Consider the following 13,999-nt stretch of genomic DNA (forward strand, 5'->3'; position numbering starts at 1 on the left):
TGGATTTTTTTCAGGCAAGACAGAAAATTTACCTGTATTTTCTCAAAACGATGTCATACTATTTTTTTATAGTGACAACATTGCTTGTTAAGGCTAACATTATTATTAATACCACGGAATAGATAAATAAGGTTGGAAAGGCCTTTGCTCTAATTTTGTATTAGAACCAGTGTCGCCGCTTCATCCCCACTATTTTAATTTCTACACATACACACATTGTGATTACAAGTATTTCGCACACAACAAAAACACCCACACATAAATCTCAGGACAGATATTCGTTCGCAAACTAGCACAAAACACCCGTAGGCATACACACTCACACACGCAAAAAGGCAATAAAAATGTTCATACACGCTAGTGCTTGATAAAATCGATATTCTTTATCGATAAATTATCTGATGAATGAATGGAGAAAATGAAACATGAAATAAATATTGAAAAAAAAAACTATTTTACTTTTATTAATTACAAATAGTCACTGTCGCTGGAATAAAACGTATTTGTTAAGCAGTTGGCGCTTGCTATTAATTGCGAATGAATTTTTCAAAACTAAGTGTATTCTGATTTTTTTTATGATAAAATCATTTTCAGTAAAATGTTTAGAGCAAATAGTACTCGTCTTTGTCTCCAGTTTCCTCTGCCTGTCACGTCAATCCATTGTTCCCTGGCGTTAGGTTCTTTAGGAAACCTAAAATTTTTAATTTACTGCATAAGTCAAATAGCATTTTACTTAGATTTTAATACGTCTTAGACAATATAGTAAATACCCGTAAATTAGAGGTCTACATGTCCCTTTATATTATACCTTCACTTTAATTCAATGATAATAATTCAATAATAATAATACATATTTATTTTACTCAAAATACGTCTCACTAAAAATATACTAGGTATCATTAATTAAATATAAAATAATGCAAAAATTATCCATGTCAAATGTAAATATAGTCGAGAATTCTGTCGATGATTTTACCACATGGTCACCTCACTATCGACAAACTGCACGGCCAATCAGGGCAAAGGCCGAAATTTCAAAGATTGAAGTGTAGAGAACGCAATGCATGTAGTACATTGGAAGCTGACTTGGTCATTGCGTTCATTGGGCGAGTACACATCGCGCAATGTATGCTATTTATAACTTGCTGCAATAATATTGTTAATGTTTGGAATTTCATAATGCTCAGTATATTTTTATGTTTTAGACAAATAATATTGTAATTAAATGGTAATTACGACTTACCGATCGAAAGATATACCTCCTCGCTCTATACTTGAGGTCTGATTTTTTGTTTTACAAGTTATAATTGCACAACACGGCACTATAAAGCGGAGATCTGTTCGCCAAGTAGTCCGAAGCGCACTAAACGCGGTGAATGAAAGAATCGGTCGAGTTATGTTTGTTCTATCATAACTGTGGCACGCTTGCCCCGCCTACATTACCATTCCAACCTTATTTATCTATTCCGTGATTAATACCAACTTTTCTAACTACATTGCTTATCATGAATATTCGGTTTACAGAGGACGTCGTGGTCATAAGTCCGAATCATCACAACAATTCGGTGAGTAATTACTGAATACAGTCGATTCTAATTTATACCCCAAATTTCTAATTTGACCTCATAAAATTATTGGTTTCAAGAAAAACTGTAGTATTCAGTTTGATATCTTTAAACATCAAATTGCAGTGTCCATAATTGATAGCACGGATAGTATATTTATATCAAGCGCTGCGCTTACTTCTGGATTCTACTTCAAATGGCAATTTTTTTAATCAAATTCCACAAAGAAGCAACAACGTCGGCCAATAAAAGGAAACTCGCAAAATTTACCTATGGTTTCTTGTGGTAGGAACACTGAGTGTCCAGAACGCTGCCCCCTTCCTGCCTATCTCTGTCGCGAATGAAAGGTGGGGCAGTCGTATTAAAAAAAAGTCAATAGCGCTAATAACGAGTTTCACGCCGGATTTTTTCACTGGGTCGCATTTCCGATCCGGTGATAGATTCTGCGAAGCACTGCTCTTGCTAGGGCTAGTGTTAGCAACGACGTCAGGTTACTACGCTACCTACTAATTCGCTGAATATAGAATAACCCCTCGAGGTTACTAGAATAGATAGAAAAAAAAACACGTATGGCACTCGGGGACTGCCGCGGTAAAGCTATTGCATAGCATTTTTTATCAACTTATGCAATTATAATTAGAACATAATAATTTAATATTAAAACAATAATGAAATAAGACCACGCTATATTTATAAACATTAACAAAAGCAAAACATTAACTGTCCCCTTCACACTCATAAGTTAGACCGCGTGAGAGAGAGATGGGCAGACTTTTCATGATGCGCCTGCAGTGCGATGTCACGCCGCGCGCTTATTCACAATCACTACACAAGCGCAACGTGTGAAAGTGTTGAACGCGAGCTACATGGTAGGCGGAGAGGGGGTGTTAGGTTTTATTTTCGTTACGGAATTTCTTGATTCGGTCGCCGCGCTCAAAGCCCGCGATAAAAGCTATGCAACTAGTGCGCTATAAGCTCATTCCAACTTTCAGACAGTAAAAAAATACAACTTATTTTACAATTTCGAAACAAAATATAATATGTCTCTAAAATATTTATTTCAGTCGTACTATTCGTACTCGCAAGGTTCGAGTGAGTCTCACTCAAGGGAACGAGGTGATACGCCGTCTCACTCGAGCGAGGCTCACGGCTATGGCCACACTGGTGGACCCCACGGCTCCTATGGCATCAAGGAAAACCCTTTGGTGGTCATACAGGATTTCACGCCCAAAGGAGGCACTTGCTTGAGTTGGGCTGGTGTGCATTATAAGACCTTTGATGGGAAAATTTACAGGTAAATTATTTGGAGTTTATCAACGAGATGTGTCGTGTTATAGAGACCACACATGTGTGAGATAGCCCCGTTCAATATATTCAAATGGATTAAGTGCAAGTTCTTTTAAAAGGATAGTATGAATAATCGGGGATAGTACTCGTACTGTCATCGGGATCCGAACTTAGATTTCCACTGCTGTAGAAACCATATACTCATATATCGCATATGCAGTGCTATAAAGTCACTTATGCTATTTTTGTTAACACTAAGTATGAGAAAATACATTTTTTAATAGTTATTAGTAAGACGAGATGGAGTTTAAAGTTGTAGTTTAAATATTATCATTTTATTTCTATAGCCTAGCAGAACTATATAAGAATTATATAATAAGACTAGCTGACCCGGCAAACGTTGTTTTGCCATATATGCGCCATCTATTGATTACTTACTCAACCCAGTCGAAAGGTATCGACATCTGTTAGAATCATTTGGAGTTAACAGATAATTGTGACTGTCAAATAATAACAGACAAATAATTAGCAATAAATTAAAATTGCGACTATAATTTGAGATTTAAACTATCCTATCTCTCAAGTTGGATCGAACTGCACATAGTGTGCGAATTTTATTATAATCGGTTAAGTGGTTTAGGAGTCCATTGAGGACAAACATTGTGACACGAGATTTATATATATTAAGATGTTGAATTTTCTAACGTTTCTCCTGAAAAATTATATAATTTGCATAAGTGACGTTATCGCAACGTATGTGCGATATGTTTAAATACACATATACTTACTTATTCGTCACCTGTACATTTTAGAATATAGTTATATGAGTTTACTTTATGTACCACGAATGATGGTGAAACTAAACGTGTCCCGAATAAATATAATACTTGAAACAAAAAGTATTTCTTTGATGGTAGAGGATATTATAAGCTCTGACAGGCAGCTACCACCATCCTACCTATTTCAGGCGCTGTGCAATCTCGAATTTTAAGGACGTAATAGTTGTTATTGTTCTATATATTTTATATTTATTTAAACAATTTCAAGAAATCTTACGTAAGCTTTTGTATACAAGTTAAAAAGAGCATCTTTAGGATGTGGGTGTATTGAACAACGACAGATACTCAGTGGAAGATGATAGATCTTCGTAGTGGAACTGTAAGGCTATCAATATTTCTGTAAGGGGCCACCAAAAAGGAAATTCCACTTTAAACATATTCTACATCTCAAAAAACAATAAATATATTGATGAAAAGGAACGATTAGTAACATCAACCCTTTACACATTCTACGAAAATTAATTACCATTTTTTTGTGTTCCACATTGTATTAGCGTGCAATCACCATGCCAACACGTTCTGATCCGAGATGCCAAAGAACATAAATACACGGTGGCGGTCAAACAAGGAGAGTGCAAACGTTACCCGTACTGTCCAAGTGAAATCACCATTTACCTAGAGGACAAACCATTTTTCTTGTCCGTTGACGGTGAGTTGATAGCTGTTTGATTAATTCGGCGAACATTCGCGAGAAATAAGCGTATTTGGTGGTAGGACCTCTTGTGAGTCCGTACGGGTGGGTACCACCGCCCTGCCTATTTCTGCCGTGAAGCAGTAATGCGTTTCGGTTTGAAGGGGACAGCCGTTGTAACTATTACTTGAGACCCTAGAACTTATATCTCAAGGTGGTTGGCACATTTACGTTGTTGATGTCTATGGGCTCCAGTAACCACTTAACACCAGGTGGGCTGTGAGCTCGTCCACCCATCTAAGCAATAAAAAATAAATAAATAAAAAAATAGTCTAGGTCTACTTTGAGCGCCACACACACCTCTTCCGTTTTCAAATTCCAATGAAATTGTCATAACAGTTTTGTTCACACAATCAAATACCCGTTTCGAACTTTGCATTTCAATGTTCATGGTCCGGTCCTCGCTAAGGATGCTTACGGCGAGGATGAATTCTTAGGAAAATACTCAAATGGTCAGCGTAGATGTCAGCGTGAATTTTATAAAGCTCTAAACGCTAATAATTTTTGTAAAATTCAGCTTGAAGGTTATTTGTTAATAGCAAATACAGTTTTGTGGTTCCCTCAGAAGGTTTCACTGCTCACCAGACCGCCTAAGTTTAGCTTTAGTACAGATTCGGATTAAAGCTAATCTTAGGCGGTCAATTGGTTCTGCGCTTGACGTTGTGACCGTGAGCGAAGATGGCCACTCGCCATTAGGTGAGCAGTGAAACCTTCTGAGGGAACCACAAAACGGTGGCTCCTGGCTCCAGGAGGCTGGTAGTAAAATAGCGATGACCCGTCAAACAGTTCCTCAGAGGTCAGTTAACAGTTCGGTCTTAACGACAATATCATTATGCACAGAGGACGGGTCGGTGTCATTCCGCAACAGTCGTCGGTTGATCCCGATGCCGGCCTCCCTGCCCGGCCTCAGGGTGGCCATGCCCAGCGACTACGTGCAAGTCAACCTGGACAATGCTGGGGTCACTCTCAAATGGGACACCAACGTGAGTAGTTTGACCGCGACTATGTATACTAATATATAAATCTACAGTGGTTTTTGCGGATGTTCCATTATAACTACTGAACCATGCATCCGATTGACTTGAAACTTGGTATCCTTGTAAAAAATACATTTACTTAATGAATAGGCTAATATTTATATGAGCGTTGGACATCCCTACATCAGTTGCGGGGGCGTTAATGATAAGAATCTTTGTGGGGGTGAGAACTAATAATGTTAATTTTACATGGCCAGCGATGCGAACGGGTACAGCTAGTTTCCTTATGAAGATACCGTTGAAATGTCTGTTTGAATAGAACAATGACTTTTATTGGTCTAATTGGGAAGGTTGCGGGATCTCAGATATAATCAAACGGAAAGGCATCAAACAAGTTGATAGAGTGCTTATAGGTTTCTACAGAGAATCAGATTTAATTACAATTGGCTACAGACTATTCATTTTCAGATTAGGATTAACAGATTCTTCTACTCTACGATTGTTTTCGTTAGAGCTGTTTAAATATATCCACATTTGTCTGTCTGCCTTAATTGTAATCATCAAATCAACTGAAAGATGGTCGCTAGCCACACATAGTTCTTTAGTGTTAGAATATTACTAAAGGATGTGCAGTCTTTTGGATTGCACTAGTGGTACGACAATTAGGTTAAGTATTCGTGGCTATTACTATCCTGTCAAAAATCGGGCCAAGTTTGAAAGGTAAAATTTTGCCAACGCCAATGACACTTGGCAAATTGGGCCTGCATCTACTATAGCTCTAGTAGGTAGGTGCTTAACAGCATCTTAGAAATACAAATGGTCTACAATACGAAGATGTTCGAACTTTAAATTATGTTTCAGAATTTAATATTGGTAGAAGTCTCTGTATTACTGTGGAACAACACCGAAGGTCTGTGTGGGAAGCTTGATGGTAACCCAGAGAACGACTTTACAACCAAAGCAAACACGTTGGCCAAAACGAAATCTGAATTCGCTTCTTCGTGGAAACTCAACAAGATTGGAGGTTAGTCTTTATCTATCCATTTTTATACATACATTGTGATATTTTTGTTATGCTGTAGCAAAAAAGCGCTTATGAAAGCAAGCAGTACGACATCATTACGAAGACCTGACTTCAAATCATCAATTTCACATTATCCTACTTTTTGGTTTTTTTGAACATTCAAAAGGACAATCGAAGCGATTTTTGGAACTTTTTGTCTCCCAAAAAATTATTATGCATATTAAAATGTTGTATTTCAAAAGCTGAACTAACAAGAATTGGAATTTTTAAATAGTGCCCACATTAAATATTCAGATACTTACATAGGTATATATATACATATAGAGATGCTTACCTCCCAGACAAAGAACAAAATGTTCAACATACGAACATTTTCCCAAAGTGGGAATCATATCGACAGCTTGTAGTCGTCGTGGCCTAACGGATAAGACGTCCGGTGCATTCGTGTTGAAGCAATGCACCGGTGTTCGAATCCCGCAGGCGGGTACCAATTTTTCTAATGAAATACGTACTCAACAAATGTTCACGATTGACTTCCACGGTGAAGGAATAACATCGTGCAATAAAAATCAAACCCGCAAAATTATAATTTGCGTAATTACTGGTGGTAGGACCTCTTGTGAGTCCGCACGGGTAGGTACCACCGCCCCACCTATTTCTGCCGTGAAGCAGTAATGCGTTTCGGTTTGAAGGGTGGGGCAGCCGTTGTAACTATACTGAGACCTTAGAACTATATCTCAAGGTGTGTGGCGCATTTACGTGGTAGATGTCTATGGGCTCCAGTAACCACTTAACACCAGGTGGGCTGTGAGCTCGTCCACACATCTAAGCAATAAAAAAAAAAATCTCTCGCCCTGCAGTTAAAGGTACAATTATTATTGCGCCACCGACTGAGTTAAAACTATCACAAAGATTCGGTCTGTTTTGACGGATTACCTATTATTAATGATTTAGTTCTATATTACTTGAAATGTGCCAGCAGTCCTTGTTAGAGCTTTGATAATGTTACCCCAATAAAATTAAATGTGTAGTGGTATGGGCCTTTGATGCGTAGAGAGAAGATGCACGTGACTAGGAGATGAAAATGGTAATGCAAGGTAGAGGGGTCGACCAAAGAAGACATGGATGGAGTGTGTGAATGACGATATGAGAGAGAGAGAGGAGTGAATGTTGAGATGACGGCTGATGGAAGAGAATGGAATAGAAAAATTTGCTGTGCCGACCCCACCTAGTGGGATAAGGTGGAGAAAAAAAAGAATAGAATTAAAATTAAGGTTTATCTCACAAGAATGGTCGCTTGAAAAAAAAACCTTAACATCAGATGCTTCTTTTCTTTCTTCCAGATACATGCGAGGGTAATCCTACAGAGTCAAGCGCTTGTGAATCCAAAGGAGATGAGGACTTGAAGAAAGCAATGCAATTCTGTACAAGAATCTTCAGTAAAGATAAATTTAGGAAATGTTCAAAGGTATTTTTATATTCCTCTAGATGCTTAGTTAACTTCGTATTGTAGTGTTTTGAAGTATTCAACATCATGAATAGTAGAAATCTGAAGAACCAAGGCATCATTAATTCATTAATTTCATACGAAATTCATCGTGCGGGTCTTTAAAATTTACAATCCGTGGAGTCGTCGCGTGCCCTTAAGGGGAACGGTTTCCGATTGGTCGGACTTCCCCGCAGACTTCACATCTTCATCTTCTTTCTTTATCTCTCTTTTATGTTTTTTTTTCTTTTTTCTTCTTACTAACTATCTAATTAACTAGCTAATAATAGGCTATTAGCGACTAATAAAGACGATCATATGACAATAACAAGTAACAATATAATAAAACAAAGAAGCAGAGCAATACAATGCATGTTTACTACTGCGTTACTTAGAATGAAGCAAGGGTACGAACTTAAATTCAATGAAATCGATATTATATAATGATATAATACAAATGTCAAAGGATCGATTTTTTTTCTTCCTACCGATGCTGATAGCCTTGAGAGGCTATTTCAGCTTCGCCCTAACATGTAGGTGAGCTCACGGGGCTCAAGCCGGGAGTGTTGTTAGCACTGGCCCTAGCAAGAGCCGTGCTTCGCAGAATCTACCACCGGATCGGAAACGCGACCCACTGAGAAGATCCGACGAGAAACTCAGTGGGTTGTGTCTGTGGGTAAAATGAATGCATGCCTGCACATGTGCAATTTTTCTAATGAAATTCGTACTCAACCAATGTTCACGATTGACTTCACGGTGAAGGAATAGCACCGTGTCATAAAAATGAAACCCGCAAAATTATAATTTGCGTAATTACTGGTGGTAGGACCTCTTGTGAGTCGTACGGGTAGGCACCACCGCCCTGCCTATTTCTGCCGTGAAGCAGTATGCGTTTCGGTTTGAAGGGTGGGACAGCCAATGTAACTATACTGAGGCCTTAGAACTCTTATTTCAAGGTGGGTGAAGAAGACTGCATTGGGGGCAAGTATCCTCTACAATGGGGGAAACTGGTCCTCGTTCCGATCTGGAACCCTAACGGTACACCTCCCCTGAAGAGGACTTGATTTCCCTTCCCAGACAGGGAACGGTGCAGTCCCCTGAAGTCCCATTAGGAGGGGACCGCCCCTTAAGCTGTAGGTTGTAGGATAGGCTAGCGAAACTCAGAGGGACGCTCATAGGTTCTCATAGACTCATAGGTTCCGGCCTCACAGCCGACGAGAATCTTTAACTCCGATCGAATATCGAGCTATGACGGCGTGCTCTCACGCACGAAGGTGGTCCTTCAGGGTGGGGATGTCATTCGTATAGAGGGCGAATAATAAGGGAATAATATAGAATTTTAAAGTAGAGTATTAAAACTTATTGTTTCTTAGTAACATTTCATAGAGTTTCTAGTATTTCGTATAATTCCAGTCAAACTAAATTTGTTCCTTTATATTTTTATAGCTTAAATGCGTGTTCTATTATTAATCTGATGATAGATGATAGATACGTTTGATTCCTCGTCATAAAATTAATTTGTATGTTTTAAATTACAGGTAATGGATGTGTCGTTATTACTGGAAGCTTGCCAATGGGATTACTGTGCTTGTACAAAATCTCTAAGTAAGTAATAATATTGTTGATATAATTATATAATAATAATGGTATCAATTCGAAGAGGCCTAAAGTTCAGCAGTGGGCCACTCTGTGGGTGAATGATCATGAAGTAATCATACTTATTTAACGTGTATCTTAAAATTTTAGAGAATGACCATATATTTAGACGGCTATTTAAGTTAACTTAAAGTGGTATAGTAGTTAAACATTTAAAAAAAAAACCTTTGACGGTGACACTTAGAATAGGTCACCATAATTGACTGAAATAAAAGCTCGAAAAAGCTACAGGGTCTGTGTGTTGTTATACTCGCATAGAAACGCATCTAGACCTAAGGTATTTATGAACTTAAAAATAAAATAAATAAAGACTTACTCTAGGAGATAATAATTAAGAATAATTTAAGGAATGGGGTGGGTGGAATAAGGGGATAGAAAAATAAGGTGAAAATGCTACAACAATAAATGATGAAGGGGTAAGGACTAAGGTCTTCGCATATTAGCTCTAACATACTATTCAAAGCACTTAAAGTTAAAGTAGATGGTAATTACAATATTTAATTTTGGTCAACTTACTCTATGAATATGTCTGTTACAGGTCCAGAGGAATGTGCCTGCAGTACAGTCGCGGTGTATGCCAAGGAGTGTCTCCGTCACGGTGTGGAGGAGATGAAGAACTGGCGCGATCCTGACACCTGTCGTGAGTGTTGCTTCTATTTTTATGTACCATAATATTATTGTGATTATCAGTTAAATATATGTATATACTTAGCAAATTATCAATTGATTTGACGTATTTTTTGCCATTCGTCTTATGCGTCCTTTTGCCATTTCGTCTTCTCGCATTAAAACTGTATAATCTCAAAACTTACTAAATAATTTTACAGGAGAGTGTTTTAAAGGTTTAACATGTGATATTTATAATTTTAATCACCTTTGGAACGTTTATTTTTTATTTTTTACCTGTTACATTATCTGTCTTTTAAAGTAAGATAAAATTATATATTAATTTGGTTAATTAATAGTAGTTGAAATATAGGTAAACTAAAAAAAAAAATTATACTAAACTACGCTCTTTTGACAGTATTCATTAGAAAAATACTGGTGATACCAAATGATTCCGCATATTAACTCAATTTCGAATATTATTGGAATTTGGTAGACTTTTAATGCGAAAAGACGATTGTGTCTTATGCTTGCTATCCTATGACTTATCTTATGCTTGCTTTGAGTTCAATTCGTGACTGAGTATTCAAATTTATTTCTTCTTCAGCAATGAAATGCCCGGAAGGCAAGATATACAAGGCGTGCGGCCCAGATGTGCAGGCAAGCTGTGCCTTCCCGAACGTGCCAGCCGTCAGCAGCGCGGACAACGTCACCTGCGTCGAGGGCTGCTTCTGTCCCGAGGGTCTCCTACTGGAGGCGGGACGATGTGTCCAGCCAGCCGATTGTCCCTGCAGACTCAGGAACAAGAGCTTCAAACCAGGAAGCGTTCTGCCCAAAGAATGTAATACGTGGTGAGTGACTGTGATTTTGAACTCGTGGTCTAAAGGATTGCGCGCCGGTGTATTCGTATCAAACAGTGTGCGTCTTTTGCCATTTAATTATCTTTTCAAATTTCAACCATTTCACTATACAAAGTTATCAACATGTCGTAAGTATAGCACTTCAATAAAGCGGCACGACACCAGAACCCACTTATCGTGGCCGCCGGTAACTACATTCCCGATCCTGCGGACAGAATGGAAAGCAGTTGACGTCGCCCCAAACACGTCATTTCGGATCCTCCCGATCCACTAACGGTGCTTTTAGGTACCTCAAGCACCGGTCATCGTTCTCGTCGAACCCGTCGCTTGCGACGAAGGGCTCTACGAGTAAATTAACCCTCAGACACAGCCCACTGAGTTTCTCGCCGGATCTTCTCAGTGGGTCGCGTTTCCGATCCGGTTGTAGATTCTGCGAAGCACGGCTCTTGCTAGGGTTGGTGCTAGCAACGTCGTTAGGTTTGAGCCCCGTGAGCTCACCTACTAGTTAAGGTTACGCTGAAATAGCCTCTCAAGGCTCTCAGATTAGGTAGGAAAAAAAAGAAGTAGTTGTCTGAGCGTGTGGTGTGTGGGCAGCACGTGCTCGCGCGGCGCGTGGGTGTGCTCGGAGGCGGCGTGCGGGGCGCGGTGCGGGGCGGTGGGGGACCCGCACTACACTACGTTCGACGGGCTGCGGTACGACTTCATGGGCCGCTGCTCCTACACCATGCTGCAGGCGGGCAACCTTACTGTCGACGTGGAGAACGTGGCCTGCTCCGGAGCCATCTCTGAGGTAGCATCATCATCATCATCAGCCTTTATCTGCTCACTGCTGGACATAGGCCTTCCCCAATGCCTTCCACAGAATGCGGTCCTCCGCCTTCCGCATCCAACGACTTCCCGTCGTGCGCACCAAGTCATCGGTCCACCTGGTTGGAGGACACCCCACGCTCCTGGTATCCATCCGTGGCCTCCATTCGAGGAATTCCCTCCCCCGCCTGGCGTCGCTGGCTCGGCAGATGTAACCGGTCCATTGCCACTTTAGCCTGCTAACTTTGAGAGCTATGTCGTCGACTTTGGTTCTCCGTCGAATTTCTTCGTTCCGGATTTTGTCCCTTAGAGAAATACCGAGCATAGCTCTCTCTATCGCCCGCTGTGCGACTCTTAACTTATGGGCCAGCCCGCCTCAATCAATCTCAAAAATCTTCATCTCTGAGGTAGCCAGTTTTTTTTTATTGCCTAGATGGGTGGACGAGCTCACAACCCACCTGGTGTTAAGTGGTTACCGTGGAGTCCATAGACGTCTACAACGTAAATGCCGCCACCCACCTTGAGATATGAGTTCAAAGGTCTCAGTATAGTTACAACGGCTGCCCCACCCTTCAAACCGAAACGCATTACGGCTTCACGGCAGAAATAGGCGGGGCGGTGGTACCTGCCCGTGCGGACTCACAAGAGGTCTTATCACCAGTGAATACATATGAACACAAACCAAACAACTATTACACATTGGAAGGGATGCACGTTTTTTATTCAATGTTCATAGGATTTTAATTCACTTCAACTAACTTTTAAGTAACAAAAAAGTTTACTGGTGATAGGGTATCTTGTGGGCTCATGCGGTTAGATACTACCTTCCTTTCTATTTCTGTCGTGAAGCAGTAATAGGTTTAGTTCTGTAAAAGCGGCCGTTGTACTGTAAAAAAGTGAGACTTAAAACTCATGTCTGAAGGAGGATAGCGGCATTTATGTTGTTGATGTCTATGGGCTCCGACGATCACTTAACTTCAAGTGAATCGTGAACTCCTCCGCCCCACTAAACTATAAAAAGATACATTTTTAATTTACGAGTGAAATTCATTAGTAGTGTTAATAAATATTCTAAACGCCTTGCATGTTAGATTTATTTTTGTTATTGTCCGAAACAAATACCCTTTTAATCATTCGCACATTATTACTTGCCCATCAGGAAATGAATCTAACACCATACAAAGGTGCAGGCTCACCTTCTTGCACCAAGGCCGTCAACTTGAACTACGGAGAAATTAAGGTCCATCTGAAGCAAGGAGGGTTTATACTTGTGAATGGGAAGGAAGTCGCCACACTGCCCGTTATGATCGGGAATGTCAGAATCAGAGCGGCTTCATCTCTTTTCCTCATCGGTGAGTCTAATATTTGTCAACATTCAAGACCTGGATCTTCTGATGGAACCACCACCCTGACTCTTTCTGCCGTGAAGCCGTAATGCGTTTCGGTCTGAAGGGTGGGGCAGCCGTTGTAACTATACTGAGACCTTAGAGCTCATATCTCAAGGTGGGTGGCGGCATTTACGTTGTCGATATCTATGGGCTCTGGTAACCACTTAACACCAGGTGGGCTGTGAGCTCGTCCACTCATCTATGCAATAAAAAAAAATACTAATTCAATATAATATCATTCAAAGACCCCAAATCGTTCAATGTTTTGCTGTACATGAGAATAAATAATAAAGATTCTGATTTTTTTTTGCTCCAGTGCAACTTCCCAACAAAGTGGATCTCTGGTGGGATGGCAACACAAGAGTCTTCATAGATGTGCCACCAGAATTCAAGGATAAAACGAAGGTAGAATTATCATAAGAATGACATTTACTGAATTTTAATATTTCCTTTTCTGGAAGGTCAGGTTCAATAGACTCTTTGAATCAAGAACACAGTTTTAAAGAGTCTATTTTCATCAGAGTAGTAAATGTTTCTGGGAAAATTAATAAGATATAATATTGTTTTGGAAAAACTACCACTTTCACCCCGTCTAATGGACATATGCGCACTGTCACTAAACATAAAAGTCACTTACAATGTTAAGGCCTACTTCATGTTAACACGCGAAATTTTGTGCATATTTTGGATTCACGGTGCTGTTGAGGTCGAATTAGGCTAAATAATTCACAGCCCACTGAGTTTGTCGCCGGATCTTCTCAGTGGGTCGCGTTTTCGATCCGGTGGTAGATTCTGTGAAGCACTGCTCTTGCT

General features: G+C 39.8%; 1 protein-coding gene and 1 long non-coding RNA gene across 2 annotated transcripts in view; one reads left to right on the forward strand and one right to left on the reverse strand.

Moving 5' to 3' along the window:
- The window catches only part of LOC101735937 (hemocytin-like), a 98,331-nt gene that overhangs the window by 9,347 nt on the left and 74,985 nt on the right, over window positions 1-13,999 (forward strand). Inside the window, exons 7-18 of the mRNA XM_062670358.1 lie at window positions 1,525-1,565; window positions 2,630-2,859; window positions 4,186-4,340; window positions 5,223-5,365; window positions 6,221-6,383; window positions 7,727-7,851; window positions 9,408-9,474; window positions 10,064-10,165; window positions 10,739-10,982; window positions 11,586-11,781; window positions 12,958-13,150; window positions 13,503-13,591. Coding sequence (XP_062526342.1) covers window positions 1,525-1,565; window positions 2,630-2,859; window positions 4,186-4,340; window positions 5,223-5,365; window positions 6,221-6,383; window positions 7,727-7,851; window positions 9,408-9,474; window positions 10,064-10,165; window positions 10,739-10,982; window positions 11,586-11,781; window positions 12,958-13,150; window positions 13,503-13,591 — 1,748 coding nt within the window. The remainder of the gene's footprint in view (window positions 1-1,524; window positions 1,566-2,629; window positions 2,860-4,185; window positions 4,341-5,222; window positions 5,366-6,220; window positions 6,384-7,726; window positions 7,852-9,407; window positions 9,475-10,063; window positions 10,166-10,738; window positions 10,983-11,585; window positions 11,782-12,957; window positions 13,151-13,502; window positions 13,592-13,999) is intronic.
- Window positions 432-1,477, reverse strand: LOC134199465 (uncharacterized). Its single transcript, XR_009973973.1, has 2 exons — window positions 1,244-1,477; window positions 432-1,145 (listed from the first exon to the last, which is right to left on the reverse strand). It is a non-coding gene; the product is annotated as an uncharacterized LOC134199465 (long non-coding RNA).

This window comes from Bombyx mori, chromosome 10 (genome assembly GCF_030269925.1).
Source record: "Bombyx mori chromosome 10, ASM3026992v2".
Taxonomy (NCBI): Eukaryota; Metazoa; Arthropoda; class Insecta; order Lepidoptera; family Bombycidae; genus Bombyx; species Bombyx mori.